This window comes from Zalophus californianus, chromosome 16 (assembly GCF_009762305.2).
Source record: "Zalophus californianus isolate mZalCal1 chromosome 16, mZalCal1.pri.v2, whole genome shotgun sequence".
Taxonomy (NCBI): Eukaryota; Metazoa; Chordata; class Mammalia; order Carnivora; family Otariidae; genus Zalophus; species Zalophus californianus.
In genome coordinates, this window is record NC_045610.1 from 62,215,675 (window position 1) to 62,232,649 (window position 16,975).

Sequence of the window (16,975 nt, forward strand, 5' to 3'; positions counted from 1 at the left end):
TTAATGCAGTGTGTTGCATTGGTTGGGTTTTTTGTATGTGTAGTCACCCTTGCCTCCCTGGGGTAAATCCCACTTGGTCATGGTGTATAAGCCTTTTAATACGCTGTTGAATTTGGTTTGGTCATGTCTTGTTGAGGATATTTGTGTCAGTGTTTGTCAGGGAAGTTGTCTGTAGTTTCCTTGGAGATTTTGTCTGCTTTGGTATCAGGGCATGAATATGGAAGTCAGGCCTGGGCCAGTGCATGATGGACCCCCTTCCTGGCAGCTTCTGGGGCTGTTCGACCTGCTTCCCAGAAAACATGCTTCTGACCATTCCTCAGGCTCCCTTCCCCCACTGGCCTGTGTTCTGGCGGGAGGTACTCAGTCGGTCTCTGCCGAGACCGCTACCCTAGGCCTCTGGCGGGGGGCACGGGTGTCGAGAGGAAAGGTCGCCTCACTCTGGTGACCGTAAAGGAGAAGTCCCGGACTAACGCTTAACTCGTCGTCCCGAAGAGTCTCCCTCGCGCTCGCGGCCGTCACCCCTTCTTGCAGAAAACAGCCTCCAGGCCTCCAGCTTGTGCTGCTTCGAGGTCCAGCTGCAAGGGGTCTGGCCCTGCCACGTTCTGAGGAGGTGGAAGGTTTCAGGGGCTGCAGGGGCCCGCATGCCATGCCCCGCTGCGGCACTGTGTCTGGAGCAGCACAGGGTCTGCGTGTCCGGCGTGACCTTTTGCCCTGCGCCTCCCCACGGCTGGTCTGCAGGAGCGGCTGCCCCCACTCCTCTGAGGGGCTTGGGAGGGCGTGGGAGGGCGGAGGCACCCGCTTGAGGGGGCGGTGTTGCTCCCTCACCCCTGCTGTTGTGAGCTGTGGACAGGCTGACTGCGCCTCCAAGCACCTGCTGTGCCACCACGCCTGAGGCTGGTGCTCTGCGGGACTTGCAGAGATGACCATGACCTCATGCGCTTGACCCTCCATACTCGCCCACTCACACTTGTTTGTAATCCGCAGCCTGTACTCACGGGGCACACGTGTTGAGGGTGGCACAGTCCTTGAATCTGGCATGCTGGCTTCCCCTGAGGTCGAACATGACGGGACCCTTCCTCCTGGGCTTGGCTCTCACCATAAACACCTGTTTTTTCACAGCCCGTTAGTGCCCTGTTTTTTCACGTTTTGTGTTTTTTGCTGATGTTCCTGTTTAAAATGAACCCGAAGCACAGTCCTGAGAAGGTCTGGTCTTCTCAGGTTCAGGCACTGCAGGCTGTGATGTGCCTTATGGAGAAAACGTGTCAGAAGAGCTGCTTTCAAGCATGCCCTCAGTGTCCGTGAATCACCACTGTAGGTTAAGTAAGTTGTCTTTAACCAGAAACACATGTAAAACAAGGTGTGTGTTAGTCGGGTGACATAACGGCAGCAAGTGCCTGGTGCACTCTGTGGCTTGTGTTGGGCACTGCTTTCACTGGAGGGCGGGGGGGACAGTGTCCCACTGGAAGGACTTGGGCTGCATGTCAGCACTGCCCCAACAGCCACATCGGCCCTTGTTCCTGAGACAGGCAGGGCACTTAGTCTTGAATGAAGGAACGCACAGTGCACAGGAATCAGAGGCCCCCCATTAGCCATAACCCCCCATTAGTCTAGCTGGCCCCTTTGTCCCCTGAGGGCATGGCCACGTACAAGAGCCCCACCTTGGCCTCCTGTCTAGGTCAGGAGGTATGTTTTCCACAGGGCCAGGGTCTGACAGCTCTCCGGGTGGCCAGCCTCCAAAGCCCCCTTGGGGCCCATCTGCCCCAGAGGATGCTCTCTCTCCAGCCCCATGTGTCACACACAAAGCCAGCTGACAAGCTTGGCAGATGAAGCATATGAGGTCACCCAGGTGGCCGAGATCTGGAATACCTTGGCTGTCCGTAGCTCGTCCAGAAAAAATCAGGTAGGACAGGTGTTGTCTTATGAGTGGGCCACACGGCAGTGATGCCTGAGGCCCCTGTGTGAGGAGGAGGGGTGGAGATTGTCCAAAGGACATTTCCTGAGTCAAGTACAAGAAAGGTAGCTCCAGCCTGCAGAATTGCTCTCTGTGCCCCTGGCTCACCCCGGCGGCCCCTGTGCCAGCCCACTGGTCAAGCAGAGTCTGTGTATCCCCTACACCCTCTCTGCGTCCCAGCTTCTTGCACCCCTGCACCTCCTTGGATGAATCCGTCGCCAGGCACCAGGGGTTGGGGCTGGTCTCCTTGGCCTTGCATTTGAGTTCCTAATTTGCCTTTCTGTAGCCCGAGTCCGTCCTTCCTTCCGAGTTACCAGGGCAACCTTGCGCTCATCTGATAACTTCCACTCCACAACACGTTCCCCCGTCTGTCTTCTTCCCTCTTCATCTCTGCTTCCCCGAGCTGTTTCCGGGGTTTGGTCTGAGGCGGGGCCTGAGGGTAGCGTCAGAACTTAGGTACCTCACGTTGGGACACTGACAAGGCTGGCAGTTCTGCCGCTTCCCAAGGGAGGTCCAGGCCTCCTTCTTCAACCCAGCCTTGTCTTACCACTTTGAGGAAGCGGCACTTTCTTTTCTCATCTCCTGGCGTTGACCTGCTTGCACACAGTGTGGGGGCAGGTGAGGGCCAGAGAAGTCCCATGCCGGCCCGGGATGAAGAGCTGAGAGGAAGTGCTTGGCGGTAGGGGTGGGGACCAAGGAGAAGCCGGGAAGCCAGCCCAGGGGCTTGTAGGCACACGTCTGCTTGTAAACTCCCTAGATTCACGGGGCTCCGAAGGGTATTCCCTGGCACAGACGCGGGGCTGTCCTTGTTGCAGCTGTTAGCCTGAGCCACGTGCCCGCTCCCCTCCTCGTGTGTGGAGTGATCAGGAGTACCCAGTGTGGCGGGGGGCACGAGGGGCCTCGGCCTCCCCCCCAGTTCTGTGAAAGGTACACACTACACTATTTCAAGTAATAAAGATGCTGGCTGTCACTGAGAATACCCATTGCTAACTTGCTCTAGGGTTTCTGGTCCCCAGGTGTCCAGTGCAGACTCCTGTGCCCCTGGCCACTGCGGGCCATACCAGTCCCACACAGTAGCCAGCCCTTCGGGCAGAGAGCCTGGACCGTGGGTGCCTGGGGTCCCCTGGGGGCCTGATCGGGGACAAGGGTGCACCCAAGAACATGGGGTCTGACTCACTGTCTCTCTGCAGCAGTGGCGAGTCCTCTGCACATGTTGGCGACACATGCCTCGGCATCGGCCTCCCTGCCCACAAAGCGCCAGAATGGCGACCAGACGGAGCAGCCGGAGCTGAAGCGGGTCAAGACAGAAGACGGCGAGAGCATCGTCATCGCCCTGAGTGTGGACACGCCGCCGGCAGCCGGCAGGGAGAAAGGGGTCCAAAACTAGCGACTGGACAGCTTTTCTTACTTTAGTATCAACTCTGTGGTGCCAAAAGGAGACACTGCCACTCACCGACGCTCGGAGCGCGTTATCTCGGTGGGTAGAGGGCCCTGCGGTTGGACTTCACCTCAGCACTGAACACACAAAACCCAGGTGGCCTTAAAACTCCTAAAAGACAGAAGTCACACCTGAACAAAACCACATGCAACAAAACCTGGTTCCGGCAGTGTCTCCCCACCCCGAGCTCAGCTTGTCACTCCGGAGCGGAGCTGCTGGGACAGGGCGGGGACTGTCCCCACCGCCCTCCCCAGGACCCTGGGGGCTGGCACTGGTAGATGAGACAGTATTTTGTTGTTCACATGTGGAATTAGAATATTTTGAGGTGTACTTTCTTTACAAAATAACGGGGTCTTTGACATTTCCGATCGCTCCATTTCTACTCTGGAAATTTTGGAATCACACAGGACCTTTCGTGTTGATTTCATTTGGGGAAAAGAAACAATGTAGTTTTGTTTTTGTTGTTTGTTTTCAGCCTATGGAATGATTTCCTTTTGTCTGTCCTGTTAACGTTCAGATGGAGCTACTTGATGACATCTGCAGGTTTTCCGTGTTAGAGCAGGTGCCGGATGCATCTAGGACGGACGGACAGACTGGACAGATGGACGCCCATGCTGGGCCGCATGTTAACCATGACTGAAAGAACTGCTGGATTCGCGGAGCTGCACTTAACTGGGTCTCTTTCCTGCTACTTTTTGTTGTTTGTTCCTTTGTGTTGACTTTGTCCCTGGCATAATTTTCCACTCTAAGTAAAACAAGCCTCCTAAGTGTTGTGTGTGTTTAAAACGACAGAACTGTTCCTGTTTCATTTGGAAAAAAGATTCAGTCTTATACCACACACCCTTTTCAGACAAGTGTCACAGGTCTCTCCGTGGCATGTTCACTAGTCACTGTCACCGGTTCTAGGCACAGAGCCGTCGTCCAACCAGCTGTCCACCTGATGACACTGCGGTTTGCCCGGCTCATGGGGAGCAGGTGCTGGGGTGGCTCAGAAGCTGCATGTTAACACAAGGGTCTTGGAAACATCCATGTCCTTCTCTGGTTTGTAACAGGAAATCCCCCTCAGCCTCTCAGAACTGAAGCAGTCCTAAAGCTGACTTCTCTCCTACAAAAAACAAAAGTGAGACGAAAGGAAACAAAGGTGAGACCGTGACAGTAGGGGCCCCACCTGGCCTCAGTCACACTGCCCCAGAAGAAAACCGCTGGCCTTTCCGGAGTGTTCCAGGGGTGAGGGCTTTGGCCTTGTTGTGAACTTTTAAATGTCATCATCATCATGTTATTTATTTAAATGTAGTTATTTTGGTATTTAATTTTTTTTAAAGAGAGGAAAAAAACCCTGTATTTTCCTGGTGGAATGAAACGGCTCAGAATGGTATATTTAGGCAATTTTAAAACATTTATTATTTACCTACAGACCAAATATGATAAATCTGTTCTAAGTATTGTGTGTCAACCCACAGTATGGAGCTGTCACAATGTTATTGCAGATAATGCATATTAAAAATTATGAAATTACTGCACACTAGCTGGATTTATAACTCAGCCATTTAAAAAATAAAAACAAAACCATCATGTGAATGATACCACGTGTGTGACAGTAGCAGAATCTAAGCTGCAAGCTGAAGCATGGATGGATTGGAGCACCTCAGGGCAGCAGTCTGCATCTTCCAGGCACTTTACAGATAGATACCTTGGAATGTATATTTTTGTCTTTTTACTCAGAAGGTTTGCAATTTGCAAAATAACTCGGATTGCATTGTGTCTTATGTAGGGTCAGGTTGCTCCACTGAGTGGTCCAGACCTGCCAGTCATGGCCACTGTAGGCCCTGCCTGAGCCCTGGGCAGTGGTCGAGACTGCCCCAGCGGGAACACTGGATTGGGCACATGCATCGTATGTCTTCTGGAGATGTGTCTACACAGCTGTGTACCTGTCACCATTCAGAAAGATGGGTAGATTCTCCCTAAGCCCAGTCCACCAATTGGTTATTCCTGAGCCTAAAACACAGACACTTTGTGGGTCTGGAGGGATTTCTGCTGGGATTGTAGATTTAAAAAAAAAAAACAAAAAACCCAGTTCTCAAATTTTAAAAAAGAAAGGAGGCTAGTTTTTTGGTGTAAGGCAGCTGGTGTGTGCCTTTTTCAGAGAGCTTGGGGCTTTTTCTTTGTTGTTGCCTCGTTCAGTTGGCTGATTGATTTGCACGTGGTATTGTAAGAATATCAAGGAGAGGGTAGAAAAAAAACATATGGATTAACAAACGGCCATGTCCCAGAGGCTCTTAAAAACGTTCAGTTTAGCTCTGAATTTCCAAGAGCCCTCGAAACACCCAGGGTCAGTGACCTTGTGTCCTTTCTACCCTGCTTGATGGCTGGTGCCCATCCACAGACACGTAGCACTGAACTGTCCGCTATTCACTGGCAGTTCCTAAATGTCTTATTTCAAGAGGTTTCTGCTTTGATCTTTGCCAAACTTCCGAGCCCCCCCCCCCCAAGGGACTAGAAACTTCCTTTCAACAGCTTTGCCCGGAACCAAACAACTCACATGCGAGACACATGACAGGCATGTTCTGAGGAGTCTGGGCATGACTGCAGATCTATCTTACTCTGGCATCGTTAGTCTTCACGTGAAGAGTTGAGCTCCTTAAAGACACCACCCCCTTCGCCATCCTCCCTAGAACAGCACAGACCCTGAGTCGTGGTCAGAAGGGGCGGGGCAGGGCCAGGACTTGGGATCTCTGTGCTGTGTGACACGAGGTAAGTGACAGTCTTCAAGTCCTAACCTCCACAACCGTAGAAAGTACAGTGGTGATTTGTGTGCAAAGATTTGAAATTTTAAAATTACCAAGTTCCTGAAATTAAATAAAATATTTTTACTAATTTTAATTGAATACAGAGTATCATTGTCATTTTGATAAACTGAGGCAAGCTTTTTTTTTTTTTTTTTTTACCTTGTGCTCTGAGCATGCCAAAGGCCTAGAGCACTGGAACAGAAGTACAAAGGAACTGTTTGTGCTGACCATGGTGTCAGCTCTGCCACACTAGGAAGGGGTGATAAGTGTGTGCATGAGGAAGAGGCACGGGGGGGGGGGGTCACAGGCAGTGGTAATGGAGTCTTGCTGATTTTCATCTGTGACAGTGCAGTTCTAAAACCTATTTGAGGTTGTGGTTGTTGCTGTCATTTCTTCTATAGACCGTGCCTTCAACCTAAGAATCAAGATCACTGCAAACAACTGAGATTTATCCTATGGGATGAAAGTCTCACCTAAAGAGGCTGTGCAAGCTCCACATTCTAACACGGTGACCATCCAGCTACCAGGAAGTCTGTGACGTGGGCTCCGGTGCCCTGGAGCTTGCTGACCCTGGGCAGCAGGGGAACGAGGAGTACCAAGAAGGATGGCGCAAGGCCCTGTGGCAGCTCAGTGAAGCGGCACTTCAGGGCTGGAGGACAGCTCATGGGGGCTTCATTCCTACACTGAGAGACGATTTCTCCTTGCAAAAGGAAGCAATCATATGGGCTTTTTTTAAAAGATCTGTCCACACTGTGTTAATAGATGCTTTAAAATGCGTACAGCCTTAGCCCCCCTTCTCTCAGGCAGTGTTACTCTGGTAATTCGTTAGGTTCACCTTGAAGTTAAACTATGTCAAAACAGAGGTGACAGCTATCCTCGAGGATAAGCTACCTTTGTCCAGGAAAAAGATGAAGAGAAGAGCCTTCAGAGAAAGGAAACAATTCACTAACTGATAGGAGGTCTTCCCTTGTAGCAAAAGCACTGCTAACTAGAAGTAGGCCCCCATTTAGGGCCACGTTTCATCTGCAATGAAGACATCAGGGCACATTGTGAAACCTACCTGCAGTCACCATCTAGTGAGTTCTGGCATAAACAGGGAGGTGTAAGTGCACGGTGACACTGCAGGCCACTGGCCGGCACTCAGGCTTCTAGGAATTGCTGCGCTAAACAGACTTACCACTTACCACTCCCTCCACGTTTCTGTCGACAGCAACACACCAGATGTTAACCAGGGTGTCAGGTGACCTCTGAGGAGATGGGTAAACCTGTGGGCACAAATTTCCTGAGTTTGGAAATGCCCTTCAGAGGTCCCCATGGTGTAAGCACACTCTGCCCTATATCTTCCCAGTGGTTACAACTAACAGCCCTTAACGGAATAAAGCAATTTCCCAGTTCTCTGAAAAACAGGCCGATTGGGGCTGGGGGATTAAAACTCCAGTAACAACTAATATGGTGGTGACTTTCCCATATTTTTCCCTCTTGTATCTCCTCGGGAGCCTGAATACGGGAACTGCACGTTAGAAGCAAACAAGAGGGTACCCGAGGGACACCTCCCTCTCCACCTGGCAGAGCACTGGCTGCGTGCAGTGGCTCTCGACACACAGTACTCAGCCAAGAGGAACTGGAAAAGGGGATGCCCATAAACTCCAAAGAGGGGGTGTGTGGAGGGGAGAATCCCTGTGATGTTTTTCCTTCCTTGGGGCCTCAACTTTGGCCCCAAGCTGGACCCAGTCATAGTGCGCAGCACCACAGGGAGGCAAAACCTGAACTACTTTAGCCAAAGGACCAGGAAAAGGTGTATCTGGAAATACGGGAAGATCCCCTAAAGCCCATATGATACCCTGGGTTCACCCTGAGCTGCATGTGCCTGGAACTGACCTGATGAAGTAGAGACTGTATTAACTGAACTACCATACAGATTGGCCCCTGGTGGTGCACACAGGCATAGACCCAAATAGCTCTTGGAAAACGATACCAGAACCAGAGCCCACCCAGAGCAGATCAGCATGTGCAGTCTGAACATAGATTATCTGCCTGCTTAAAAAAAATCATTCTCTAAAGGATTTTAATAAGACTCAGTGTCTCATAATATTAAAAATGTCCAGAATACAATCCAAAATTACTCACCTACGAAGAGCCAGGAACATTTTTAAAGGGAAAAGAAAGTTAACATACATCAACTTAAATGTGTTGGAATACTCAGGAAAAGGTATTAGAGCTTTTATGTAAATGTTTTATTATAACCATACTCCATGAAAGAAGGGCAAATGCTCTTGAAATAAGCCAAAAGTTATAAACTTTAAAGTGAAAAATACAGTGGCTAAACAGAAAAAAACATTTGGAAACAGAAACAAATGGCGCCTCAGGGACTTGTGGGACAATATAAAAAGATTTAATGTATGTGTTAACTGGATTCCCAGCAAAAGGAGAAAGACATTGGTGTAAAGAAAAATTTTTTTAACAAAATGGTTGAAAATATCCCTAATTTGACAAAAGATAAATGTAAAGATTCACAAAGCTCAGTAAACCCCAAAAAGTTAAACTCAAAGAAAACCATGTCAAAACACCATGGACTAATGAAACTGAAGACTTTTAATCTTGAAACCAGCCAAAGAAAAGTGACTCATATACAGAGCAACAACAATGTGAATAACTACAGATTTCTCATCAGAAACCACAGAGGCCATATGCCTGGATAGTTTTTAAAGGCTGAAAGTAACCATCCATCTAGTACTATATCCACAGAAAATACCAGGAATACAGATGAAATAGATATTTCTAGATGAAGAAAAACTAAGAGTCCTGAACCAGCAGAGCTCTCAGAAGGCAAAGCTAAAGGAAGTTCTTCAGGCAAAAAGTAAATGGCAGAAAGAAACTTGGAACTTCAGCAATGAAGAAAGAGCTCAGCAGAAATGGAAAGATCTGTGCAAATACACTAATGTTTCCTCTCAGGTTCTTTAAAAGATGTCTGACTTTGCAACGTAACAATTACTGTCTTTCAGGATTTTCGGTGTATGCAAATGTTATATTGACAAAATTACAATATTAAAGAGGAAGGCAAAAGGTTTACTTAAAAGGTCTCTACATTTCACTTGTGGTGAAGTGGTGAAACATTAATTCCGAAGTAGAGTGAAAAGTTACTTTGAATATTGTAATCAGTAGTGCAATCACTAATAATATCTAACAAAAAGCTAAAAAGTAAGTGGAATGCAAATAATGTTCCAAATAATACAGAAGGAGGCAGGGAACATAAAACCAAAAGGAAGAAAAAAATGAACTAAGCAAAAAATATGGCAGAACCATCAATAATTACATTAAATATAAATAGCCTACACATGCCAATTAAAAAGAAATTTTAAAGAACAGTCGCATTTTCAAATGCATCAAAAAGAATAAAATACCAGGGCACCTGCATGGCTCACTCGGCTAAGCGCCTGCCTTCAGCTCAGGTCATGATCTCAGGGTCCTGCGATCAACACCCACGTAGGGCTCCCCACTCAGCAGGGAGTCTGCTTCTCCCTATCCCTCTGCCTCTCCGCCTGCTTGTGCTCTCTTAAATAAAAATCTTAAAAAATAAAAAACCTAGAAATATTAAATTTAACCAAGGAGGTGAAAGACCTGTACTCTGAAAACTATAAAACACTGATGAAGGAAATTGAAGATGACACAAATAAATGGACAGATACTCCATGCTCATGGATTGGAAGGACCAATATTGTTAAAATGTATACTACTGCCCAAAGCAATCTACAGATTTAGTGCAATCCCTATCAAAATACAGACAGCATTTTTCACAGAACTAGAACAAGGTCCTAAAATTTGTATTGTACTACAAAGGACCACAAATAGCCAAAGCAATCTTCAGAAAGTACAAAGCTGGAGGTATCACGATCCCAGATTTCAAGATCTTCTACAAAGCTATAATAAAATAGTATGGTACTGGCACAAAAATAGACACATAGATCATTGGAACAGAACAGAGAGCCCAGAAATGAACCCAGTTAAAGGGGGCAAAAATATACAATGGGGAAAAGACAACAGATGGTGTTGGGAAAACTGGACCACTTTCTTGTACTGTATTTTGTTTATACAAAATAAACTCAAAATGGATTTAAGACCTAAATATGAAATCTGAAACCATAAAACTCCTAGAAGAAAACAGGCAGTAAGTTCTTGGACATCAGCCACAGCAACATATTTATGAATATGTCTCCTCAGGCAAGAAAAACAAAAATAAACTATTGGGACTACAAAATAAAAGTCTGGAAAGCAAAGTAAACCATCAACAAAAAAAAAAGTCCACCTACTGAATGGGAGAGGTCATTTGCAAATGATATATCTGATAAAGAGCATCCAAAACAAAGAATTTCTACAACCTAACATCAAAAAATAGTATGATTAAAATATGGGCAGAGGACCTGAATAGACATTTCTCCAAAGAAGACACAGATGGCCAACAGACACATGAAAATGTTACAGGATTTCTTTTCCTTTAGTGCCTGCGGTTCTTGGTCATGCTGCTTCAAAGAATGAAGAGGTTGGGGCACCTGGGTGGCTCAGTCATTAAGCGTCTGCCTTCGGCTCGGGTCATGATCTCAGGGTCCTGGGATCGAGCCCTGCATTGGGCTCCCTGCTCCGCGGGAAGTCTGCCTCTCCCTCTCCCGCTCCCCCTGCTTGTGTTCCCTCTCTCGCTGTGTCTCTGTCAAATACATAAATAAAATCTTCAAAAAAAAAAAAAAAAGAATGAAGAATTAGACCAGATGAAGAGTGGAGGGCAGCAAAGCAAAGTTTGAGTGATAGTACAAAGCTCCCAAAGAGGGAGGGACCCGAGACGGGTTGCTACCAGAGTTTCTAAGTCTGAGGGTTTTTATGGGCTTGTTGACAGGGCTGTTTTATTTTTTTTAAAGATTTTTATTTATTTATTTGAGAGAGAGAATGAGATAGAGCATGAGAGGGGGCAGGGTCAGAGGGAGCCCGATGCGGGACTCGATCCCAGGAGCCTGGGATCACGACCCGAGCTGAAGGTAGTCGCTTAACCAACTGAGCCACCCAGGCGCCCGACAGGGCTGTTTTAATCTGATTAACCCTCGATGCGCATCACCCCATCAGGTTTTTGTTCATTCAAGTGGGAAAGGGTGGAGGGCTCCTTCCAGGGTGGTGTAAAATCCTTTTAACAGTGGTTTCCTCTTAGGGTGGGGACCCTTGTCCATGCCTGCATTTCTTCCAACTATCATTAATAACTCTCCTCATCACCAATCATCAGGGAAATGCAAATCAAAACTACAACGAGATCACCTCACACCTGTCAGAATGGCTATTATCAAGAAGACAAGGAATAACAAGTGTTGGTGAGGATGTGGAGAAAAGGGAACTTTCATGTGAGGTTGGTGGGAATGTAAAGTAGTGCAGTCACTGTGGAAAATAGTATGGAGGTTCCTCAAAAAACTAAAAATAGAAAAATTACCAGATGATCCAGTAATTCCACTGCTGGTTATTTACCCAAAGAAAACAAAGATACTAATTTGAGAAGGTATATATACCCTTATGTTTATTGCAGCATTATTACAGTAGCCAAGATTGGAAGCAGCGCAAGCGTCACCATCGATTGATGAATGGATAAAGAAAACACGGTATATATATCTACAGTGGAATACTACTCAGCCATAAAAAAGCCATTTGCAACAACATGGATGGACCTAGAAGGTATTATGTTAAATGAAATAGGATAAAGAGAAATACCATATGATTTCACTCATATATGGATTCTAAAAAAGAAATGAATAAAGCAGAAACAGACCCATAAATACACAGAACAAACTGGTGGTTGCCAGAGGGGGTGGGGGAATGGGTGAAATAGGTGAAGGGAATTCAGAGGTACAAACTTCCAGTTATAAACTAAGTCATGAAGATGAAAAGTGGAGCAGAGGCAAGGTAGTTGGTAACACTGTAATACTGTACAATGACAGATGGTAACTGCACTTACTGTGGTGAGTGTTGAGTAATGTATACAACTGCTGAGTCGCTGTGTTGTACACCTGAAACTAATTTAACATTGTGTGTCCACTATACTTCAATGATAAATTTTTTCATTAAAAAAGAGATTGTCAGACTGGATCAAAAATAAGGCCCAACTTACCTTAAATGATATGGATAGCTTAAAAGTAAAAGGATGGGAAAGATATATTATGCAAACACATAAAAAAAAAAGTTGGAGTGGCTGTATTAATGTCAAACAAAGCAGACCTCATTATAAGGAAAATTACCAGGTATAAACAAAGACATAATGCTATAGGGTCAACTCACCAAGACACGTTTAACATCCCTAAGGGTCTAAGCACCTAACAAGCGCCTCAAAATAAAGGAAGCAAGGACTTTGGTTTTACTTTCCATATGTATGTAAGGAGCTTGGAAGTTGCCCTCTGTCCTAACAAGTAAACAGCTGAACACTGAAAATGCAAGAGCCTTTCTTGGATCTGCAGGAGAGGGGAGGCCCCGGGGCAAACAGCTTCCCCAACACCAGAGAGGCGGGGGGCCAATGCAGGGAGTGGCTTCCCTGAGCACAGCCCCTGTGCAGAAACGGTCACAGGGAGCCAGTGCCAGTCTAGGCAAACCTCACCTCGGGCTAACGGACTGCAGGAGGCTCTGTGTGGACAGGGGTGTGTGAGTTGCAGGAGCTCAACCAGGTTCTCACAGGAAATACCGTAGAAGCAGAGGGAGAGAGAAAAGCTATTCCGAGACCCACCAAAGCAGCTTCTCGGGGAAAACCCACTAATAGGGCCTAACCTGCTAGACTGTTATCAGGCCTGACCGCCCTGGGGGGAGGGAAACACCCAACTCCAGCCTACCGGAGCCTTCAGCCCCACCTGAGCTGGGGCGAAGGCTGAGAAATACAAGAGAAGTTGACAGTGCAGAGCCACAGGCTCACTGAAGACTGAGCCCTGGCCCCGGGGGTACAGACCACCCTCCCCCACTTGCATCACTAAAGGCCTCCTTACAGCAGCTCCAGCCGTGAAGAAAAAACTACAAGTCATAACTAGAGGGAAAAACACAATTTGAAGAGAGAGCTGCCTCAGAACCAACAGGGCAGGGATGTTGGTGTTATCAGGCTGGGGACACAAGACAAGCGTGATTGTTACTATGCCAGGGGTCCTGACGGATCAAGGAGACAGCATGCAAGAGTAGATGGGCAATGTATGGAGAGGCGGGAACCCTAACAAAGAACTAAAAAGAAAGTTTGGTGATCAGAAACACAACACTGTAACACAAATGTCTTTGATGGGCTTATCAGTGGACTGGACACAGCTACGGAAAGAGTCTCTCTACTTCAGGAAATATCAGTAGAAACTTCCAAAACTGAAAAGAGAACAAAGACTGAAAAGAAAACCAGAGGAGACTATCCAAGGACTGCGGGACGAGTACATAACATGTACGCACTTGTAAGGGGAACACCAGAAGGAATTCTTCGAAGGAACAGAGGAAATATTTGAAACGATGATGGAGAATTTCCCCCAAATTCATGTCACACATGAAACCACAGGTCCAGAAGTTCAGGAACAAGCAGGATAAATGCCAAAAACAAACAAACAAACAAACAAACACACAACCTATACTTAGGCATATCATTTTCAAAGAAGGAGGGCAACACAGAGGAAACAGTAACAACTATGGTGGCTATTAATCCAACTATGTCAGTAATCACTGTGAACGTCAGTGGTTTAAATGTAAAGTAAAAGACTGTCAGAGTGAATCAAAAAACAAGACCCTACTGTATGTTGTTTATAAGAAACCCACTTAAAATATAAAGACACACACAGATTAAGTGGTTAGAGAAAAAGATACCCTGCTAACACTGATCAAAAGAAAATAAGAGTAGTTACATTCTTTCCAGACAGAGCGGACTTGAAACCAGGAAAGTTAGCACAGATAAAGAAGGGTGCTGAGTAATGATAAAGGGGCCAGTTTTCCAAGACAACACGATAAATGAAGCAAAATCCAAGAGAACCAAAAAAAAAAAAAAAAAGATAAATCCATATTACATTTAGATATATCAACACTGGGGGTGCCCACCTGGCTCCATCAGTACAGCGTACAATTCTTGATCACAGGGTTGTGAGTTCAAGCCCCACGCTGGGTGTAGAGATTGCTTAAAAAATAGAACTAAAAAGGGGAGCCTGGGTGCGTCCGTTGGTGAAGCATCTGACTCTTGATATCAGCTTAGGTCATGTCAGGGTCATGAGATTGAATCCTGAGTCAGGTTCTGCAATGAGTGTGGAGCCTGCTTAAGATTCTCTCTCGGGGCGCCTGGGTGGCTCAGATGCTTGGGCATCTGCCTTTGGCTCAGGTCATGATCTCCAGGTCCTGGGATCAAGCCCCACTTCAGGCTCCCAGCTCAGCAGGGAGTCTGCTTCTCCCTCTCCCCCTGCTTCTCCCCCTGCTTATGCTCTCTCTTTCTCTCTCGCTCTCAAATGAATAAATAAAATCTTAAAAAAAATTTTTTCTTTCTCTCTCTCCCTCTCCCTAACATCCCCATACCACTCATGCACTCTCTCTAGAAAAAAAAAAGATACACCAACATTTATCTCTAGGCAATTGATAAAACAAGGAGAAAGTCAGCAAGGATGCAGAATCTCTGAGCAGCATCAACCAGCTTGGTCTCATGGTCACTAACAGTGCTCTGCCTTGCAGCAGGACACTTTCTTTCCAAGTGTGCATGGAACATTCACCAGTTCAGACCAAGTCCTGGGTTGCAGAGCAAACACTACTGTGACCTTGAAAGAATTAAAATCATGTACAATATGTTCTCTGACAGGTAAATAAACTGGAAATCAATAGCAAATGCAAGTTTTAAAACCTCAAATGTTTGGAAATTAGAAAACATATTTTGGAATAACCCATGATGCAAAGAGGAAGTCTCAAGGGGAACTAGAAAATTAAAAAATTTAAAAAGAACTTGTAACAATGGAAATGAAAATACATCCAATTGGTGAAATGCAGCTGAAATAGTGTGCTTTGTTTTTCAAGTAGGCTCACGACCAGCGTGGAGCCCAACACAGGGCTTGAATTCATCATCCTGAGATCAAGACCAAGCCACGCAGGCACCTCTGAAATAGTATTAGGTCATGATCTCAGGGGCGTGAGCTCGAACTCTACATCAGGCTCCGTGCTCAGCGTGGACTCTGCTTGAGACTCTTTCTCTGCCCTGCCCACTGTGCGTGCTCTGTCTCTAAAATAAATTAATTAAAAAGTCTCGTTGGATCCAGGAATTTAAAGAAATCTCTGACAAAACATCAGCTGGACACAAGCTAAAGGAACAGACTTCAGTGACCACACGAGACTAGGAATATAGTCTTTGCAAAAAACAGTTTGGAAAATTGATCAAGCAAATGGACAACTACAGCCTTCATCAAGCAATAGCAGTCCTTGGGGAGTGGACAGAATCTGATTTCCAGGGTTACCATGCTGCAATATTCAAGAAGTGCAGCTGTCAACAAAAAATTAAAAAGCACAGAAATGAAAAGGAAACTGTGGGCCATTCACCGGGGGGGGGGGGGGGGGGCGGGTAATAACTGACAGACCATCTGTGAGGAAGCCCAGAAACTGGACTTACTAGACAAAAGTATTTATTTATTTGACAGAGAAAGCAAGAGAGCACAAGCAGGGGGAGTGGCAGGCAGAGGGAGAGGGAGAAGCAGGGAGCCTGATGCGGGGCTCGATCCCAGGACCCTGAGATCATGACCCGAGCCAAAGGCGGACGCTTAACCATGTGAGCAACCCAGGCGCCCCTAAACAGAAGACTTTAAATTGTCTTAAATATGCTCAAAGAGATGATGGAAACCATGGACAAAGAACTAAAAGAAATCAGAACAGTGTATGAACAAGTAGGGAAACCAAAAAAGAGAAATTATAAAAAGGAACCAAATAGAAATTCTGGAGCTGAAGAGTAGAGTAGCGGAAATAAAAATTTTGTTAGGTGTCCAAAAGCGGATTTGGGCAGGCAGCACAAAGAATTAGTGAACTCGAAGATAGGTAGTTAAAACAACCTAATCTAATCTGCTGGGGGTGGGGGCGGGGAGGGGAGAAGAAAGAAAAGAAAAAGAAAAAGGAAAGAAAGGAAGAAAGAAAGAGAAAGGAAGGAAAGGAGGGGAGGGAAGGGGAGTGGGGGAAGGAAGGAATGGATCCATGGGATACCATCCAGGACACAGCTATACACACTGTTAGAATCCCGGAGGGAGAACAGAGAGGAAAGGGCAGGAAAATATAAGAAGAAATTGAGGTTGAAAACTCCCTAAGTTTGATGTGCAATGGCCAAGAAGCTCAACAAAATTCAAGCAGGAAAACCTCAGAGGTCCACAGCCTTCATCATACTAAATGGTAACAGACTGAAAGTTTTTCCTACAAGATCAAGAAAGAGACAAGAATATGTGCTCTCACCACTGCTGTTCAACAGTGCTCTGGAGGTCCTAGCCAGAGCAATTAAGCAAGAAAAAGAAAAGGCATCTAAATTGGAAAGGAAGAAATGACACTATCTCTATTTGCAGATGACATGATTATACAGACAGAAAATTCCACAGAATCCACACACACAAAAACTACTACAGCAAAGCAATAAATTCAGGAGGGATGCAGTGTACAAGGCTCAGACACAGAGGTCAGCTGTATTTCTATGTACCAGCAATGAACAATCCAAAAGAAAATTAAGAAAACAATCCCATTTATCAGAGCATTAAAAGAATAAAATACCTAGGAGTAAATCTTTTTTTAAAGATTTTATTTATTCACGAGAGACAGAGAGAGAGAGAG

At 46.2% G+C, this 16,975-nt stretch overlaps 1 protein-coding gene across 3 annotated transcripts in view; it reads left to right on the top strand.

The window, feature by feature from the left end:
- Positions 1 to 4,520, top strand: part of FOXK2 (forkhead box K2) — a 65,689-nt gene extending 61,169 nt beyond the window's left edge. Inside the window, exons 9-10 of one of the 3 annotated variants that reach the window (XR_004819678.1) lie at positions 3,142 to 3,428; positions 3,865 to 4,520. Coding sequence is in view for 1 of the 3 variants with exons in the window: in XM_035724461.1 (XP_035580354.1) it covers positions 3,142 to 3,338 (197 nt within the window). In the remaining 2 variants the exon portion in view is untranslated. Of the gene's footprint in view, positions 1 to 3,141 lie in introns of all 3 variants that reach the window. The other 2 variants (XR_004819677.1, XM_035724461.1) reach the window with 2 other exon arrangements.
- The last annotated feature ends 12,455 nt before the right edge of the window (positions 4,521 to 16,975 follow it).